A 20,562-nucleotide genomic window follows, 5' to 3' on the forward strand; every position below is an offset into this window, starting at 1 on the left:
GCTTACAGATGGCAGATACAAGTGCTTTTTGTCAAGAGAGCTAATAACGTGTTTTACAAAGGGATGGGGTGGGGCGGGGCGGGGCGGGGTGGGGGAGGGGATTGTCCAGGTAGGAGGTAAGACATAACTATTTGAGTCTGCTGAGACTGTTAACTTTTTTCTAGTTCATGTCTGTTCTGAGAAGTAGTGTGCTGATTAAGTAGCTCTTGGAGGGGCTGGCGGGTGGGGGACGGAGTTGGAGAACTTGCTTCCTGGAGTTTGCCAGTTTCCATGGTGTAAAGATGGCTATGGCTGATCTCAAGCTACCAGTGTCCTGTCAAGAGCTTGCCTAGGTCACCTCCAATACATGCTTAGTCCCAGGCTTGATTTCTCCATCTCTTCTCTGTTTCAGGCTGTAGCTCAGAGCTCTCATCTGCAGGCAAGTTTGTCTGTTCCTCTTCTGGGCTCCCTGTTTTCAAAAGCCTGAACTTGGGACTTCCTTAGTGGTCCAGTGTTTAAGACTTTGCCTTACAATACAGGGAGTGCAGGTTCCATCCCTGGTCGGGGAGCTAAAGATCCTACATGCCTGGCAGCCAGAAAACCAAAACATGAAACAACAATTCAACAAAGACTTAAAAGAAAATAGTCAATATTTTTTAAAAAATACTTAAAGGAAAAAAAAAACCCTGAATTTTCTCAACTAGATTATTTTCCTGTAGATTTTCTCTACAGGTCTATAAGATCCTTAAGGCCAGAATTCTGGCTTTAAGTTTTTTTTTTTATCCTCGTTATGTTGTCAGGTGCCTGCACTTAGTAGGCACTTATAGAAGACAGGCGAAAAATAGGCAGGCAAGAAAGACAGAGGAGTTGGGGTTGAAGACCCTGGCCAGAACCCAGATCCTGCTCTGTGACTTACTAGGAGTATGCTGCTGCTGCTGCTGCTGCTAAGTCACTTCAGTCGTGTCCGACTCTGTGTGACCCCATAGACGGCAGCCCACCAGGCTCCGCCGTCCCTGGGATTCTCCAGGCAAGAACACTGGAGTGGGTTGCTGTTTCCTTCTCCAATGTGTGAAAGTGGAAAGTGAAAAGTGAAAGTGAAGTCGCTCAGTCGTGTCCGACCCTTAGCGACCCCACGGACTGCAGCCTACCAGGCTCCTCCATCCATGGGATTTTCCAGGCAAGAGTACTGGAGTGGCTTGCCATTGCCTTCTCCGTACTAGGAGTATAACCTTAGGCAAATCCTTTCACCTGTTTCAGTCTCTTTCCTCATCTGTAAAAAAGCTCCTTTGTTTTCCTCTGCTCCAGCTCAGCCAGGCCTATTACTGCATAATAATTATGATGATAATATTTATAATGGCTGCTGTTTATTCATTCAACGAATTTTTATTAAGCACCCACTGTGGGCCAGGTCCTGTTTTTGGTGCTGGGGATTCATCAGGGAACAAAACAGACAAAACCCCCTTCATGTAGAGTATGCATTCTCCATTTGCGAGGTGCCTGTGAACTGAACGGAATTTCACAGGCATCATCTCATTTGGTAATGGGGCAACCCTGAAGGGGGATGGTATTGTTTGCTCCATTTTATTGCTGTGAAAAGTGAGGCGATGTAGATTGTGTGAGTTGCCAGGGGTCAGCCAGCGCTTTAGGGGTGGAGATGAAACTTGGACCCTCGATTCTGGTCCAGGACCTGATTCTTAGCCATCATGACACACCTTTCTGAAGCCTGAGCTCCCCTTCCTGCCCACCTCTGTGCCTTTGCTCTGCATTTGATCTCTTCCCATGGTTACATCCCTAGGGCCCACCGTTGACCTGACCCCTCCCTGATGGTGTCTTTTCTGTCTTGAATCCTGTCCCCAAATCCTCTCTTATTATCTGACCAACTCTGGCTGGTCACTGGGAATGGAATCCTTTACTTCTTTATTTTGCTTCTTCTGACGCTTCTTTCTCCTCCCCCTTCACCCCAGGGCCCAGGCATGGACCCACATAAAAAGTTCAATAAATGTCTGTTAACTAATGCATTGAAATCCTTTATGTTTTTCTTTGACTCTAGCTCAAACTTCACTTTTACGTGTCTTCCTCCTGGGGATCTGAAGGTCAGATCCGTGTGCTGGGGGTGCTGTTCACCTTTGCCGGGCCGGCTTACAAAGATGACATATAGTCACTATTGGTGGCAGTTGGCACCGTAGTTGTGATCAGGTCTGGGACGACCCCGCGGCCTCGTGTGCCCGAGACTGCCTTGGATCATGCAGGATATACTTATAAACAGCTCCCGCTTTCACCCTCAGGCACCCTGGTTTAAATGGTAGGCTCTCCAGCCACCCTGAACAAATCCTGAGAACACGACTTCCTCCTTGCTGCTCTGAGCACTTTGCAAAACCAGTGTACTTAGTCCTCCCAACTCTGAAGTGGGTGCTGTTATTCTCCTATTTCACAGATGGGGAAATGAAAGCCCAGAGTGGTTAGGTAACTTGTTGAAGGTCACACAGCTAAGAAGAAGCAGGGCCAGGATGGGAACTCCGGTCATCTGGTGCCAGAGTTCCCCTGCTCAACCCCTGCCTCAGCAAGAACTTCTTGAAGACATCTTCCCTGGCCCCATGCTCTAGACTAGCTGTGTCTGCCCTTCCCGACCCCATCAGGAGCAGTTGTGAGTGCTGGGGCCTGGTGTGGGGATGGGGAGACAGCAGTGTCAGAATCTCCTCTGGGGCCCTCACACCTGACACAGTGCCCGAGGCCAAAGAATACCTCTGGAAATGCTTTCCGAACCAAGGGATGCAGTTTTCCAGGGTTGGGGCTAAGTTGGCCTCTCCCTGTGGCAGCCGGGATGCCAGCCCCCAGGAGCAGATGGAGCTGCCTGGAATTCCTCCGGAAGGCTCCTTAGCAGTTATCAGGATGGCCTGGGCCGGGGGAGGGGGTGTTGGGGACTTTGGGGGTTGCTCTGGGAAAAACTGGAATGCTACACCTGGGGAGGGGCCGGAGGCGGGGGAGGGTGCCGGTCGGCAGCTCAGCTGTCACATTCCTCCGGCTTGCAGAGAGCTCTCCTGGGCGCTTTGTCCTTATTTAGGCAGGAGATGTCTGCTGACTCGAGCCTTGTGGGATGCCATTGCTGGCTGGATCACCAGGGTTGGGGGGTGGTGGTGGGGGTGGTGGGGGTGAGCCGGGGCGGGGGGGCGAGTGGGGGAAGCAGAACACACCCAGACCCAGGTCACCAGTAAACGCAGGTGGGAAGACCAACCCTGGGGAAGAAGAATCACTCTCTAATAGTAGCAGCTACCATTTATGGGGTTCCAGCATGTGTGCATGCTGGGTTAGTTAGTCTGTAAGTTCTAGGAGGTAAATTTCTTCTGTTCATTGTTGTGTCCCTAGATCTTGCCCAGGACATGGCACACAGTAGGCGCTTAGTAAATACTTGTCATGATCAAATGAATATCCACTTCACATGGCACAGTTCCCTTGATCCTCACGGTATAGTTCTAGTGGCAGCTAAGTGCAGTTACTAGCCTGAATTGTTGTTCACTTGTTAAGTTGTGTCTGACTCTTTGCCACCCCGTGGACTGCATGCAGCGGACGAGGCTCCCTGTCCTTCACTACCTCCTAGAGTTTGCGCAGATTCTTGTCCACTGAGTCGGTGATGCTATCTTACCATCTCATCCTCTGTCTCCCCCTTCTCCTCTGGCCCTCAGTCTTTCCCAGCATCAGGGTCTTTTCCAGTGAGTTGGCTCTTCTCATCAGGTGGCCAAAGTATTGGAACTTCAGCTGCAGCATCAGTCCTTCCAATGAATATTCAGGGTTGATTTCCTTTAGGATTGATTGATTTGATCTCCTTACAGTCCAAGGGACTCTCAGGAGCCTTCTCTAGCAGCACAGTTCGAAAGCATCAATTCTTTGGCACTCAGCCTTCTTTATGGTCCAACTCTCATATCTCTCCATGACTACTGGGAAAACCATTGCTTTGACTATACAGACTTTTGTCGGCAAAGTGATTAACCTGGGTTACAGATGGCGAAACTGAGACTTGGAGAGGTTCCATGACTTGGCATAAGTCATACAGTTTGGACGTGAAGGAGCTGGGGTTTGAAACCAGGTTGTCTGACTCCAACACTAACACATGCTTTCTTTGTCTTATTTTGGTGTTAAATACACTGGAATTCTTGGCTTTCCTCCTTTATTGACTGTGTGAGTTGGACGGGTTACCTAACCCTGTCGTCCTTAGTTTTCTTACTTATAAAATGGTAATTGATAGTGATGTCTACTTTAGAGAATATTCTGAGGATTAAATGAAATAAGACATGCAAATGTCTAAGCACAGTGTTGACACATAGTAGGCACTCAACAAGTATTGATTGTACCATAATGTAATCAACTAGTTCTCCCTTCTTGCTTTGGCTTCATTTCCAGTATTTTGCTATTACAAACAGGATTGCAGTAAATACCCCTGTATGTGTGTCATTTTGCGCAATTTGAGTATGTCAGTTGGTTGGATTCCCAGAAGAGGAGTCACTGGCACAAAAATAGATGGATGTTGGGACTTCCCTGGTGGTCCAGTGGCTAAGGCTCTGTGCTGCTAAGGCAGATTGGTATCAGGTTCAATACCTGGTCAGGGAACTAGATCGTGCATGCTGCAACTGAGACCCGGTGCAGCCAAATACATATACAAATAAGTAAATACATATTTTTAAAATAGATAGATGTTAAATTTCAAAAGAAGAAAGGTTAAGGGGTCTGAAATGATAAACATGAATATGTGGAAACACAAAAAATTATGTAAGTAAGAAATGTATAGTAATGAAAGCTAACACTTTCATACTACTGTAGTATAACACTACTGTAATATACACTGTGTGAAAGGCACTGTTCCAAGCCCGTTCTGGATATTAATTCCCTTAATTTTCATAACAACCCTATGAAGTGGGTATTATGATCCCAATTGTGTTAGTTGTCTGTCATTGGATAATAACTTATGCCCGAACATAGCAGCACAAAACAGCACACATTTCTTATTTCACAGTTTCTGTGGGTTTGGTATCAGGACACAGCTCAGCTGGGCCCTTAGGCTCAGGGTCTCCCACGAGGCTGCTGTTGGTCGGGGCTATAGTCCCATCTGAAGGCCCCACTGGGGATGGATCCACTCCATCCTCATGCACTCGTTTGTAGGAGGATGCAGTTTCTTGTGGGCCTTTGAACTGAGGCCTTTGGCTTCTCGTTAATGGTGGGAGGCTGTCTTCAGTTCCTTGCTATGAAAGCTTCCCCAGCATGGCCGCTTGCTTCATCAAGGCCAGTAAGAGTCTGTTATCAAACGCAAAGTCGCCGTCTTTTGTACACTAGTCATGGAAGTGACATCACTGTTGTCACGTCTTTTAGTTTGAAGCCTGTCACTGAGTTCAGCCCATACTCCGTGGTGGGGGGATGGGGGCTGAATCCCATAAGGGTGTGAATACCAGGAGCCATCTGAAAAATCTTCTCGCCACACTCACTTTTAAGAAGAAGAAATGGATGCACAGAGAGGTTAAGTGATTTGCCCAAGCCACACAGCTAATGTCTGACTCAGGGATTCAGACCTGGGTAGCGTGATTTCATATTCCATGCTTTTAAATTCTGGGCTTTACAATTAACAGTTGTTCATAAAAGGCTCAAAAGAAGGCTCAAAAGCTGACATAGCCTTTGTTTTAGCACAGTGGGTTCACAGTGCTTTTGCTTCGATATTACTGTTCTCATAATTCATGAAATGTGATTTTAAAATCTGGCGTAGACTTTTCATTTTTTAAAATATTTGTTCATTTATTTGGCTGCGCAGGGTCGTAGTCGTGGCCTGTGGGATTTTCGATCTTTGTTGCGGCGTGTGAACTTAGTTGCAACCTGTGGGGTCTAGTTCCCTGACCACGGGTTGAACCTGGGCCCCCTGCATTGGGAGTGCAGGGTCTTAGCCACTGGACCACCAGGCAAGTCCCTGGCACAGAATTTTTTAAAAGGAAGCTTCTCTGTACAGCCAACTCACGCAGAAAAGGCCTCACTGCTGAGAGCTGGGCTTCAGATTGGACTGTAGAGCCCAGTCCCATGTGCGGAGGGGGAGCAAGGCCTCATGTCCCCTCTCTGTCCCTTCACTGGCTGCCATAGTATAGCCAGACCTCAGTCATATGTAGTCAGCCAGGTGATCCCAGTTTCCGATAGACTAGCCTTTCCCAGGGGAAAGTTGATGCTGTCCCTGCTGGTAACCACTAGCCCTGGACTCTCAGGCAGGCAGGATGCATGCTAGGGATGCCCAGGCCCCTGGGGGAAACTGCATGGTTGTGGCCAGTTCCAGCTGCTGGGCTCTTCTGGCTTAATTGCAGTGTGCAGCAGATGCGTGGGTCAACAAAGGCTCTGGTGCCAGACAGACCTGGAATTGTGTTCCAGCCGGCTCTGGATCTCACTAGCTATGTGTGAGTGGTTGTGCTAGGTCGCTTCAGTCATGTCTGACTCTTTGCGACCCTGTGGACTGTAGCCCACCAGGCTTCTCTGTCCATGGGATTCTCCGGGCAAGAATACTAGAGTGGATTGCCATGCCCTCTTCCAGGGGATCTTCCCAACCCAGGGATCGAACCCATGTCTCTTATGTCTCCTGCATTAGCAGGCCAGTTCTTTACCACTAGTGACACCTGGCAATGAGCCATGGGCAAATAATTTCCTGAACTTTCCTTTCTTCTGCACAGTGAGTTGCCTTGAGGATGGCATGAGATCACACAGGTTGCTGCAGTTTCCTGTTGCTTCTGTAACAAATTACAACCAACTTGGGGGCTTAAAACAGCACAGACTTACTCTTTTACTGTTCTGGAGGTCAGAAGTCTGAGATCGGTCTCAGTGGGCTAAAGCCAAGGTGATGACAGGGCTGGTTCCTTTTGAGGGTTCTGGCAGGAGAATTCAGTTCCTTGATTTTTTAGCTTCTTAGTGGCCACTGCCATTCCTTGGCTTGTGGCCCCATCCTGCATTTTCAAAGGGCATCACTCTCACCTCAGTTCCCATCATCACATCGTCTTCTCCTCTCCTGTGGTCACATCTGCTCCTGCCTCCCTTTTATAAGGACATGTGTGGTTACATCTGGAGCCTGCTTGTCTAACCCAGGATAATTCTTGCATCTCAGGATTCTCAATTTAATCACATCTGCAAAGCTCCTTTTGCCGTATAAGGTAACATTCACTGGTTCCAGGGATTTAGGACCCGGATATCCCTAGGGCCATTATTCAGCTGACCACATAGGTCAAGTGTCTGGCACATAGTTAGCACTTAGTAAACAGCAACTTGTTACTCTGCCTCCTGCTTAGAGACTGGGGGATGGGAAGGGGTGTCACATACCCACTCACACATGGTGAAGATTTCCCAGCTGGGTTGGTGATTCTTTTTCAAGAGGAGGAGAACGGTCTTTGTAAAACATAATCTAGAAGAGTTCACCTCCACGGCCTGGGGATTTCAGTCTGGGCTTCCAAGATGGGGAGGTTCTGCTTAAGCTCTTGGGGGGTGGCACAGCGCCCTAGACTCAAAACCCATGCCCTTCCACTTCAACTAGAACAAATCAACTTTTTTAAAATTTTAAAACACTTGCATAGAGCTTTCTATGTGCCAGGTTCTATTCTAAATACTTTATGTACAGTAATTCTACAGGTCTGTGAGGCAGGGGCTCTTCATATCCCCACTTTACAGATGAAAAAAAACAATCAAAGTATAGAGAATTTATGTCACCCACTGTGAAAAAACTGCTCTTTACCACCTCAGATACCAAAATATTTTAAAAATCTGTTTATTTTTCATATTTCATATTTTATTTTGTGCTGATGAAGCCATATTACACTACATCTTTTAAAAAATTATTTATTTGGCTGCACCAGATCTTCACCAGGGCATGTGAGATCTAGTTCCCTGACTGGAGTTCGAACCCTAGGCTCCCTGCATTGGGAGCACAGAGTTTTAGCTATTGGACCACCAGGGAAGTCCTCTACTACATCTTTTATATGTTTATAGCATATGATATAAAACAGAAAATGCAAGTTATGAACATGTAGCTCACCATACAGGCTTTCTCCTGCCCAGCAGCCTTCTGTTTCTGTTTGTTCTCAAACCTTTTCACCTTGTCTCATCTTTCCCACCAGACTCTAGATCATTCCAGAGCAGGGGCCACTTCTGGCTTAATGTTCACTATAAAAATAATGGGCAAGTGACATAACCTCGCTGTGGCTCAGTTTCTTCATCTGTAAAATGGTTGTAGTGCCTGTCTCCCAGGGAAGTATGAACCCTTAGTTTATTTCCCATTTTTTCTTATTAGAAGTAGTCTTCCTCGATCTAAATGTAAAAACTGAACTGTAAAGCTCTGAGAAGAAAATATGGTAGTAAGTTTTTGTGACCTTGGGTTAGGCAAAAGCTTCTTAGATGTGACACCATCAGTATAGGCAACAAAAGGAAAAATAGATAAATTGGAAATCATTAAGCTTAAGAACTTCTGTGCTTCAAAGGACACCATCAAGGAATTGAAAAAACAATAGAATGGGAAAAATATTTGCAAATCCTATATTTAATAAGGGACTTGTATCTAGAATATATTGAAAACTTTTACAACTTAAAAAAATTGAAAACAGGCAAAGAATCTAAAGAAACATTTTTTTTTTCTAAGAAGATAGCATAAATGGTCATTAAAACATTTAGAAACACACTCAACATCATTCACCACCAGGGAAGTGCAGATCAAAACTATAATGAAATGAGCCTCACAAACCATTATGTGACTAAAATTTAAAAATGGATAATAATAAGTGTTGACAAGGATGTGGCGAGATTGGAAGCCTCATGTTACTAGAAGAAAGTACTGGTGCACTCAATTCAGAACCAGTCTAGAAGCTCCTCAAAAGTTTAAAAAGAGTTACCACGTGACCCAGCAATCCCACGCCTTAAGATTTACACCCAGGAGAAATGAAAACCTACATCCATCCCCAAACTTGTACAGGAATGTCCTGTACAAGTAGCATTATACGAAGTAACCCAGTGGTGGAAACAATCTGAATGTCCTTCAGCGGAGGAACAGATAAACTAAATATGGTGTACCCACACACACAGGGGACCATTATTGGCAATGGAAAGGAATGAAGTACCGTACATGCTACAAGGTGGGTGAACTTTGAAACAGAGTTTACCTGACATATCCTGCTGCAAGAATACCTGTTTAAATACCAATTTGTTGGCAGTCCTTAGACTTTTGGAATGGAATTGCTGGTAAACTTTGTTATGTGCCCAATCACATCAGTCATGTCCGACTCTTTGTGGACTGTAGCCTGCCAGGCTCCTCTGTCCATGGCGATTCTCCAGGCAAGAATTTTGGAGTGGGTTGCCATGCCCTTCTCCAGCGGATCTTCCCAATCCAGGGATCAAACCTGAGTCTCCTGTGTATCCTGCATTGGCAGGCAAATTCTTTACCACTGAGCCACCTGGGGAGTCCCAAACATTGTTATAATAATAACCAAAACTGTAACAATAATGATAGCTAATATTTGTTAAGTGCTAAGTTTATGCTAAGCACTCTTGTGCGATCTCATTTCAGACTCCCAGTAATTTTGTGAGGTAAATGTTATAAACCCCATTTCACAGTTGAGGAAACTGAGACCAGAGAGCAGAAGTCTGAATGTGATGGACTGGAGCTTGTACCCTTAACCCTTCTGATGAGTGTGTATTTATTTATACTCCTTATACCATTTCTGCAGGATAGGTGCTGTTATTATCCCCATTGTACAGATGAGGAGACTGGGGCTCAGGGGGCTCAGGCTTGCCTGAGTGTATAAGGAGCAGAGCCAAGACCTACCAGAGCTGTCCCCTCTTAGCTGCGCTGCCATGTGGCTTAGCGGCTTTGCTCTGCCCCTGCCCTGTCATCCGCTGGTTTTCAGAGATGCACAGTTGACTTGGTGGGGCTGCATTAGGCTGGGAGCTCTTCAGGTGCCTGCTGGATCTAATTTATCCCCATCCCTAGTACCAGCACGTGGAGGACCTGGTCCAGTTAGTACCAGGAAAGTGCCAGCTCAGTGTAATGGGGAAGAACTTGGGCAGATACACTTTCTAGCTGTGTGACCTTGAGAAAGTGACTTCACCTCTCTGAAGTTATGTGTGTAAAGGTGACCACAGCACAGAACAGGGCACAAAGAGCTCAACCAATAGTAGACTAATATTATTAATTAGAATATTAGGAGAGACCATTGTTGAGTGGATGCATTAGAACAGAGGTGGGCAAACTTTTCCGGTAAAGCACCAGATGGTAAATATTTTTGGCCTTGCAGGTCATGGACTTCTGTGGCAACCACTTAACTCTAGACAATAGTAAACACATATGTGTGACTCTGTTCCAATAAAACTTTATTTATATGGACTCACATTTAAATTCTATATAATTTTCATGTGTCATAAAATTACTATTTGGGTTTTTTTCCCACAACTTTAAAAAGTATAAAAAGCATTCTTAGCTCACAGGTGATAGAGAAACAGGCTGGATATGGCCTGTTGCCCTAATTTGCTAAGCCCTGCAACAGAATGTGAGTTCTACAAGGGATTTTAAAAAAATCTTTATTTATGTTCTTTGGGCTTCCCTGGTGGCTCAGCTGGTAAAGAATCCTCCTGCAATGCAGGAGACCTGGGTTCAATCCCTGGGTTGTGAAGATCCCCTGGAGAAGGGAAAGGCTACCCATTCCAGTATTCTGGCCTGGAGAATTCCATGGACTGTATAGTCCATGGGGTAGAAAAGAGTCAGACACGACTGAGTGACTTTCACTTAATTACTTATGTACTTTGGCTGTGCTGGGATCTTAGTTCCCGGACCAGGGATCAAACCCAGGCCCCCTGTATTGGGAGCATGGAGTTTTAGTCCCTGGACTACCAGGGAAGTCCCCCTACAAGGGATTTGTAGTTACTTGGCTTGCTATCATAGCCACAGCACCCAGAAAAGTCCTAACGTATAGCAGGCATTCCATACAGTTGCATTAACTGAATCAATCTGGAAGTCAAAGTGGGTCTGAAGCTGGCCCTTTAAGGCTGGAAGGTGGAAGGAGGGAAAGGAACATTCCAGATGGGGGAACAGCCAGAGCAGAGGAGTCAGGGGTACCTCCTGTGGGTGTCCCTGCTTTGGCCCAGTAAAGCCATCAGAGCTTGTTGGAGATGCCTGGGCAACGAGGCTAGCTATTCTGGGGTGGTGAGGGGTCCAGGGTGGGGAAGGGAGGCAGGAGTGAGGGTCGACACTCTCGGGAGTGCTCCCACTGGGTTATGGCCCTGCCCCATCCCTGAGCCACCACCAGCCTTATTTTTAACCTGCTGACGAAAGAAAATCTGATGAAATCAAGAAGGGTGACTGATCCCTGCCCCACCCCCTGCCCCAGTTACTGCTCCTTCCCTTCTCTACAGAAGGGGCAGAGCCCTCCTGGGAGACCCTCCTCCCAAAGCCCCTCCCCAAGTGGTCATAGGAAAAGAAATGGTGTCTGCATTTCCCTAGCAGGCCCTGGATTCAGGGAGGGATCCTGATGCTTGAAGGGAGACCCTCAAGGCTCCTGGGTGGTTGAGCAGGCTGGGAACTGTCCAAGAGAGAGCTGGATGTTTCTATCTGTCCAGCACACGCTTCTCAAATTTTAATGAGCAGTGGAAGCAGCTGGAAGGCTTATAAAACACAGATTCCTGGGCTCCTCCTGAGAAATTCTGATTTGGTGGATCTGGGGTGGAGCCCCCCCAATCTGCATTTGCAACAAGTGCCCAGATGATGAGGGGCTGGGGTCTGCATAGACCACACTGTGAGTGCCACTGGACTAGAAGATAGCCTCTGGACTGCAGCAGTTCAGCCTGCCCTTTACCTGGTAAGCTGCCAGATACACCCCATCAGGGCTGCTTCTGGCTGAGAATCTGGGTAGCCTTGAAGGCCGTGCTAAGCACTTTGGACTTTACTTTCATCAAGATAGGAAGCCTTGCAGAGACTGTCAGCAAGAGGTGAGGCAAACAAGCTGCGCGTGATCGGTTGTAGGGAGTGAGTCTGGAAGCAGGGAGGTTTTGGAAGGCAGTGGGGGACTTGGCAGGAGGAGCCATGGAAAGATGGAGAATAGGCAGATCAAGAGCCTCAGGGGGAGCAGGAGAGACAGGAGTTGGTGGTGGTTGTTTGTGAATATTGAAAGATGAGGAAGGAGGGTGTGGGAGACACTGGGATTCCTGGCTTGAGGGCTAGGGAGCTGAGGGGCCATTCCTGAGATCAGAGGCATTGGAGCGGGGACTGGTAAGGTATTCAATCAGTCATGGGTGCCTCCTCCAAACCCAGCAGCCTTTATTACCTTGGGCTGTGTGGCCATTCCTCTCTGACTCCTGTTCTGAGGTTGCCCTGGAGGGTCCATTGTTGATCCTCTAGAACCTTCCAGGGCTCAGTGTGAAGACTGCCTTTCGGGCCTGAGGAGTCCGTCCTGCAACACAGCTTCCCAGGCAACAAGTCTCATCCAGCTCACACAACCAAAAAAGGACATTTTCTCAGTTTGAAGGTTTGCCCAGTCTTTTCCCTCCTCCCCCACCCGACCTGGGGTTTCAGGTTTCCAGGGAAGTGTCTCTGAAAATTTAGATCTTTGAATCACACATACCCATGTACAGGCAAATGTGTGTCTGGGGTTGTGCATGTATTACATTTTTTCTTTCTTTTTTTTTTTTAGTTTTTAATTGTATAGTTGATTTGCAATATCATGTAAGTTTCAGATGTGCGGCCCAGTGATTTGATTATACATATATGTGCGTGTGTGTATACTCTTTTTCAGATTCTTTCCCCTTATAGGTTATTGCATAATATTGAGTATGGTTTCCTGTGCTGTACAGTAGGCCCTTGTTGGTTCCACACTTGGTTTCACTGTAACAGATGTTGTCTTTCTCCTTCTTTTTCTCCTCCTCCTTCTTCTCTACGGCTGCCAACACCCGCATCAACACCACCACCATCGCCATCCCTCAGCCCCATCCCGGGCTAAGCACTTTCCTATGTTGCTTCTCAGCCGTTCACAGCAACTCCAGGAGGGGAGAATTATCATCCTACAGACGTAGAAACTGAGGCACAGAGAGGCAGAGCCATTCACCCAAGGTCCTAGAGTCCTCGTAGGGTTGGGACTAGGGGGAGGCGAGTGAGGTGAGTCGTACAAGTGCAGGGTCTGGATCTGCACTTTATTGACATTTTTTTCATAGCTTGTTCATCAAGGATTATTGCTGCATTAATTTTGACTTTAAAAAATACTGCATTCAAGTACTGTTTATCCGGATTACTGAGGTTTTTTTTTTTTGGTCAGCTCCCTAAATTTTGAGCCTGAGGTGGATGCCTCATTGGCACTCTAGCCCCAGCCATGGCCGAGCCAAAATTAGAATCCAGGGCTGCTGATTGCAAAAGCATGCTCTTTATTCTCTATGCTGCCCCCTTGCCCATGCAGAGGTACACGTATGTATGCATGCATCCTTTTATGTGTCCTTTCATTCAGGATAATCTTAGTTGCTTCAGTAAGCATCACTGTGGCAGTGGACAGGGCGGGGGCTTAGAAGCCAGACGGTTCTGGGTGTGAACTCCACTACTTCTTATTATTTTGGCTGCGCTGGGTCTCTAGTTGTGGTGCACGGACTTCTCCTTGAGGTGAGTGGGGCTTCTCTTGTAGCCCACAGCCTCTAGAGCCTGCGGGGCTCAGTAGTTCCTGTGTGTGGGCTTAGTTGCCCAGCAGCATGTGGAATCTTAGTTCCCCGACCAGGGATAGAACCCATGTCCCCTGCACTGGAAGGCAGATTCTTAATCACCAGACCACCAGGGAAGTCCCCCACTGCTTATTATTGAGTGGACGGACAAACCTGTGACAAAAGGCACAGGCTCTAGACTCAAGAAAGCCTTTGTTTGAACCTTGCTTTCACTTGCTGGTTGGATAAGTTGTAGGTGGGCTCCTTACCCCTCCTTGTGCCTTGGATTTCTCTGCTGTAAAGAGGGATGGTGGCGACAGCATGGGCCGCAAAGAGTGCCTGGGAAGATTACATGGATTGATTTCTGTCAAGCTCTTGGCATGCTGTAAATGCTTTGCAAATGTCAGTTGTTACTTGGCATCTTTGAGCAAGGTATTGCTCTGAGACTCAGTTTCCCCACCTGTGGAGTAGAGTCAGTAAAAGCTACCTCCCAGGCAGTTTTGAGGATTGTAAGGCACAACGTAGGCAAAAGGCTTGGCACCTGGAGGGAGCTTAGTAAACTTCGTCTCTAGATGGGGCTCAATTCCGTGCTGGAGACACACGCGGATCAAATCCCCAAGCAAGTGACTCATCTGCCCATGGGGACACTGATTGGACCTTTCAGTTCCCCAAAGGCATGAAGCTTGTACCCCCTTTCAGGACCTTTGCACATGTTCTTCCCTCTACCTGGCTCACTGTTCCCACCTCACTGCTGATGAGCCAGTGGATGTGTCAGTTTCAGGTCTCAACCGTCACATCCTTGAGGAAACCTTGCCTGATCCCCGCCTCCACCACTGATCTACATCAGGTCTTCCTGTTGGACATTTTAATCACATTCTATACTTTTCCTTTATGACACTTCTCACAATTGCACTTAATTGTGCTGTGCTTAATCGCTCAGTCATGTCCGACTTTGCGACCCCACGGACTGTAGCCCTGCAGGCTCCTCTATCCGTGGGATTCTCTAGGCAAGAATATTGGATTGGGTTGCCATGCCCTCCTTCAGGGAATCTTCCCAACCCAGGGATCAAACCTAGGTCTCTTGCATTGCAGGCAGAGTCTTTACCGTCTGAGCCACTACGGAAGCCCAGGAATACTGCAGTGAGTGGCCCATCCTTTCTCCAGGGGAACTTTGTGACCCAGGTGGTGAACAGGGGTCTCTTGCATTGCATGCAGATTCTTTACCAGCTGAACTACCAGGGAAGCCCTTTTATTTGATTACATTATATTAAATAATTTTGGTTGTTTGCATCCAGCCCATCTCCTTCTTTTGAAAGGTGCTTGTCTTGCCCCTGGAATCTCAGCTCCTGACCAACCACGGCACACTCTTCAGAGAAGCACAGGGTCTGGAATCATCTTGCCTGGGTTCAAAATCCCAGTTCCTGCATTTAGGGACTCTGTGACCTTGGGCAAGTTACCTACCCTGCCTGTGCCTCAGTTTCCTTTTTGTAAAATAGGGACAATATAAGAGCACCAGCTTCCTAAGGCATCATGATGATTACATGAGATGATCTTTAATTTCTTTACATTGAAACCCATTGGTTAGTGGGGCTTTTCCTAGTTAGGGTAGATTAACAGCTGAAATAAACATCCCCCAAATCTTAGGCTCTTGACAGAGTTCAGTTCAGTTCAGTGCAGTTGCTCAGTCGTGTCCGACTCTTTGCGACCCCATGGACTGTAGCCTACCAGGCTTCTCCGTCCACGGGATTCTCCAGGGAAGAATACTGGAGTGGGTTACCGTTTCCTTCTCCGGGGTATCTTCCCGACCCAGGGATCGAACCCGGGTCTTCTGCATTGGAGGCAGACGCTTTAACCTCTGAGCCACCAGGGAAGACACAGTAGACATTTAAGGCTTGCTGAGTTTGCTCAATGTCGCACGTTTAATATGAAACTGTTGGGGAGGTGGGCTTTGCTCTATGCAATAATCATCTGTGAACCCAAGTTCCTTCCACCGAGTTTCTTGACCCTGGGGGCCACAGAGGGTTCTGTGGATAGAATTCAGTGAGTCTGTGAATCTGGATGCTGCCTTAGGTTAGATTCTCTAGAAGCTGAGTCTGAGATGAGGATTCTTGCACGGGCAATTTATGGAGCAAGTGCTCTCAGAAGCGAGGGGGAGTGAGGGAGGCAGGATGCAACATAGAAGCAGCCAAGCAGTGATGTGTTCTGGAGTCCTGCTTCAACCTCATCCCACGGTGGGGCTCTGGAGCCTGAGTGGTACCTCAAGAGTTGGTTCCTCCTGGGGCAAGAAGGGGCTGGCTGGTGTCAGTATTCATTTGTTATAGGCTTCTTGGGTTGGGGAGGTGTATGGACCTTTGGAACAAGGTGGCTTCTTACTGGTTGCAATTCTCTGAGATAGCAGTGAGGCACCAGCAGTCAATTCAGCAGCCAAGGGTGGGTGCATTTGCCCAGTGAAGAGATCTGGACAGGGAAAACCACATCTCTATTTTTACTGACGTGTAACTGAAATTTAGTATTTTCTGCAATTGCAGAAGTCGGCAATAAATCACAGTAGTATCAGCAGTCTCTCTGACTTTGTCACTGATAGAAATCACATATATTTTCATGCCACATTCCTATTGTTGCATGTATCCTTGAAATATCCTTTATGCTAATCTATACTTTTAAATTATGGTGGTCAATAGGCCTGCCGAATATTTTGTTTAATGTGTTAATAAAGAAGAATATACATTATTATATTACAGATTTGTCCCTTTAAATATTCTGGTAACAGTGTGTCAGGGTAATTGCATCTCTTTGTAATCCTGTGTAATTTATGCATTTAAAAGCAGTATACCGAGAAAGGGTCCAGAGGTGTCACCAGATTGAAAAGAGCTGTGACACAAATGAGGTTAAGTCCCTTGTTCTGGGGGCTTGGCTTCTGCAGTTTACGAGCAACAGGGGAGAAGAGAGAGGACACTGGATTACAGGACAGGTTTGTGTGGACCATTCCTGGAAAGGGCATCATCCTGTCTTCCCTCAATGCTTTAGCCAGTCACCTGACGACACCTAACCCCACGGAGGCTGGAAAATATAGTCCGTCTGTGTGCCCTGAGAGAAGAGGAAATGGTTTGAGGAATGCACAACATCCTGGACCACAGGGCTTAATAAATATTCATTGACAGCCCAAGTGAACAAAAGTGTTGTCCAGGGTGTCTCTTTGTGGGTTGGGGAGGAAGAGCAGAGAGGGTTGGTTCTCTGGAGGGATCCTGAGACTCCACCATGTCGTCTCCTTAGGACAAGCCACGCCAAGGCCAAAGCTGAGGCAGCAGAACAGGCTGCCCTGGCTGCCAACCAAGAGTCCAACATTGCCCGCACTTTGGCCAGGGAGCTGGCTCCAGACTTCTACCAGCCAGGTAGGGCCAGCCAGGGAGGGGACGGGCCAGGATGGGGTGGGGGCGGTCCGCGGGGTGGAGCAGGGGAGGTGGACTCCTTTCTCTTTGCTTGCTGGAAAGCTGAGATGCTCCGGTGGGCCCACACGTGCCTGTGAGCATCAGTGGGATGTGGCGCAGGCATGGGATAGGATGAGTCAAGGGGACTCAGGCTGAGATTGGGGTGGTAATCACAGAGGGTCCCCCAACTGAAGCCTGTCTCCTCTCTCTGGGCAATGAGGCTGCAGAGTGAGGACGACCTCCTGGCTCTGATCCAGACTTTGCCCTTGAATAGAGTGGTGGGAGTCCATCAGGGTGGGCGACTGGTGCTCTCCACGTGGCAAGCCACTCCAGTACTCTTGCCTAGAAAATCCCATGGGTGGAGGAGCCTGGTAGGCTGCAGTCCGTGGGGTCGCTAAGGGTTGGACACAACTGAGCGATTTCACTTTCACTTTTCACTTTAACACATTGGAGAAGGAAATGGCAACCCACTCCAGTGTTCTTGCCTGGAGAATCCCAGGGATGGGGAGCCTGGTGGGCTTCCGTCTATGGGGTCACACAGAGTTGGACACGACTGAAGTGACTTAGCAGCAGCAGCAAGGCAATGGCACCCCACTCCAGTACTCTTGCCTGGAAAATCCCATGGACGGAGGAGCCTGGTAGGCTGCAGTCCAGGGGGGTCACAAAGAGTCGGACATGACGGAGCGTCTTCACTTTCACTTTTCACGCATTGGAGAAGGAGATGGCAACCCACTCCAGTGTTCTTGCCTGGAAAATCCCAGGGACGGGGAGGCCTCGTGGGCTTCCGTTTATGGGGTCGCACAGAGTCGGACACGACTGAAGCGACTTAGCAGCAGCAGCAGCAAGGGAGGCTAGATGCAAGACCTCAGAGTGCGCATCTCGGCCCGGCAAGGAGTCGCGCGTCCCATCACAGTGCGCCCCCTGCTGGTCCCAGGAAGAGCGATGCTGGCTGGCAGCCTCCACCTTGGGTGGTCATAGCAACAGCTGTCACCACGTGCCAGGTTCTGCGCTCAGCATTTCACCGGCATTTTTTTTCCCCACCCAATTAATCTTTCAGTTAGTATTTATGAAATAGATATGATTAGGCCTGTTTTTCAGATAAGAGAATGGAAAGAAGCCGGTGTGACCATAAAGAGCATAAACTCTGGAGCCAGACAGCCTGGGTGCCAGCCCCGGCTCCGCTCTTGGTCAGCTGGGTGACTTTGGGCAAGGCATTTTACCTCTCTGAGCCTCCTTTTCTTCATATGTACAGTGGAGGCTAAATAATAGCATCCACCTCATCAGTTCAGTTCAGTCGCTCAGTTGCTTCTGACTCTTTGCGACCCCCTGAATCGCAGCACGCCAGGCCTCCCTGTCCATCACCAACTCCTGGAGTTCACCCAAATTTATGTGCATCGAGTCGGTGATGCCATCCAGCCATCTCGTCCTCTGTCGTCCCCTTCTCCTCCTGCCCCCAATCCCTCCCAGCATCAGGGTCTTTTCCAATGAGTCACCTGTTCGCATGAGGTGGCCAAAGTATTGGAGTTTCAGCTTTAGCATCAGTCCTTCCAAGGAACACCCATGACTGTCCTTTAGGATGGACTGGTTGGATCTCCTTGCAGTCCAAGGGACTCTCAAGAGTCTTCTTCAACACCTCACAGGGTTATTCAAAGGAGTCATTGAGTTACTATTGGGGAATGGCTTAAAAACAGTGCTCCTGGCACCTGGTGGCTGCAGGTCAGTGCTGGCTGAGTACATTGACCAGACTCAGCAGGGTTGGAGCGGCTTGCCCAGGTCACCCGGTGCGGGGACCCGGCTTCGAGTCCCGCCTCCCCTTGTGGTCCCCCCGCAGGTCCGGAGTACCAGAAGCGCCGGCTGCTCCAGGAGATCCTGGAGAACTCGGAGAGCCTGCTGGATTCGCCCGACCGGGGCCCCGGCGCCGCGGGCCTCCCGGAGCGGCTCCGTGAGAGCCCGGAGCTGCACGAGCGGGAGACCCCGGCTCCCGAGGGTGGCCCCCCGTCGCCGGCCGGGACGCCCCCGCAGCCCAAGCGGCCCCGTCCGGCCGCGGCGTCCAAAGACGGCCTGCTGAGCCCGGGCGCCTGGAACGGTGAACCCGGCGGCGGCGGCGGCGGCGAGGGCAGCCGGCCGGTCACGCCGTCCGACGGCGCGGGTCGCCGCAGCCCCGCCCGGCCGGCCAGCGAACGCATGGCCATCGAGGCGCTGCAGGCGCCGCCCGCGCGGCCGGAGGAGCCGGAGGTGGCGCTCTACCAGGGCTACCACAGCTACGCCGTGCGCACCGCGCCGCCCGCGCCGCCGCCCCTCGAGGACGAGCCCGAGCCCCCCGCCGCCGACTCCGCGCCCGCCTCCCCGGCCGCCGCCGCCGCGCCCGGGACGGCGCCCCCGCCCCGAAGCCCCGCGCCGGCGCCCGAGAGCCCTGCCAAGCTGGAACCCAAGCCCATCGTGCCCAAGGCCGAGCCCAAGGTCAAGGCCCGCAAGACGGAGGCCCGAGGGCTGACCAAGGCTGGGGCCAAGAAGAAGGCTCGGAAGGAGGCCGCGGCGGCGGCAGAGGTCGAGGTGGAGGAGGTGAGGCTGCTGGTGGAAGTGGGGATGGGAGGGGGCGGGGAGCTGGAGGTGGGATTGGGGTCAGATGACGGGGGCGGGGGGGCGGCAGGGTGATGGCACGGGACAGGGCAGGGGGAAACCCCTGCCGGGATGTGGGCTTAGTTAGGTGCAGCCTGACCCAGGGTTACAGGGTAGAGTGCCCCCACCTTGGGCACGGGCTGGCCTCTGTACAGTTGTCTGGGGGCTCCTTTGGAGGGGGCGACTGGGAGGCCCAAGCAGCTAGGCTGTGGGCTGCTCCTGTTGATGAGGGATCTAGGCTGGGCTCCAGTAGCCTCTACTACACGGTGTAGCAGGGAGGGCTTTGGGGGATGGAGGAGGGGCTCATTAGGGGGGTGGGTCCTGGCCCTCTGGCCTTGTTAGGGGAGCAGCAGCTACAGTGCCAGAGACTGAAGCTGGGCCCAGAGGGACTGAGAGATGCAGCCCCGGAGGAATTAGCAGTGGGCACGGCCATGTGCTTAGATTCCAGTCCAGCTCTGCCCGCTGTGTGCCCTGGGATACGTTCTCAACCCCTCTGGACCCTGAGCAGTTTGGTTGATTATTTCCTCCAAGAATCCTCCTAGCTCGGATGGTCCGTCCAGGCGTTGGACACCGGGGAGGGTCCGGGTGCGGGAGTGTGCTCTCCTGGGGACTCAGGCAGCCTGTCTCCGCTGTTCCCAGGTCCCCAACACCGTGCTCATCTGCATGGTGATCCTGCTGAACATCGGCCTGGCCATCCTCTTCGTTCACCTCCTGACCTGACCTCGTCCACCAGGTGCGGCCGGGAGGCGAGGACGGCAGTCTCTGGGGAGGAGAGTGAGGGCCTGCTGGGCCACCATCCTGTGGTTAATCGAGGCCCATCCCCCAGCAGGGGCAGGGACCTAGAGTGTGGATTTGACAGACCATCTCTCCCCAATAC

General features: G+C 49.8%; 1 protein-coding gene across 1 annotated transcript in view; it reads left to right on the top strand.

The window, feature by feature from the left end:
* The window catches only part of JPH2 (junctophilin 2), a 71,526-nt gene that overhangs the window by 48,233 nt on the left and 2,731 nt on the right, over nucleotides 1-20,562 (top strand). Inside the window, exons 3-5 of the mRNA XM_055437595.2 lie at nucleotides 16,912-17,030; nucleotides 18,898-19,628; nucleotides 20,325-20,418. Coding sequence (XP_055293570.2) covers nucleotides 16,912-17,030; nucleotides 18,898-19,628; nucleotides 20,325-20,405 — 931 coding nt within the window. The 3' untranslated portion in view covers nucleotides 20,406-20,418. The remainder of the gene's footprint in view (nucleotides 1-16,911; nucleotides 17,031-18,897; nucleotides 19,629-20,324; nucleotides 20,419-20,562) is intronic.

This window comes from Moschus berezovskii, chromosome 15 (genome assembly GCF_049115385.1).
Source record: "Moschus berezovskii isolate FMDL1 chromosome 15, NW_MosBer_1.0, whole genome shotgun sequence".
In the NCBI taxonomy this organism is placed as follows: domain Eukaryota; kingdom Metazoa; phylum Chordata; class Mammalia; order Artiodactyla; family Moschidae; genus Moschus; species Moschus berezovskii.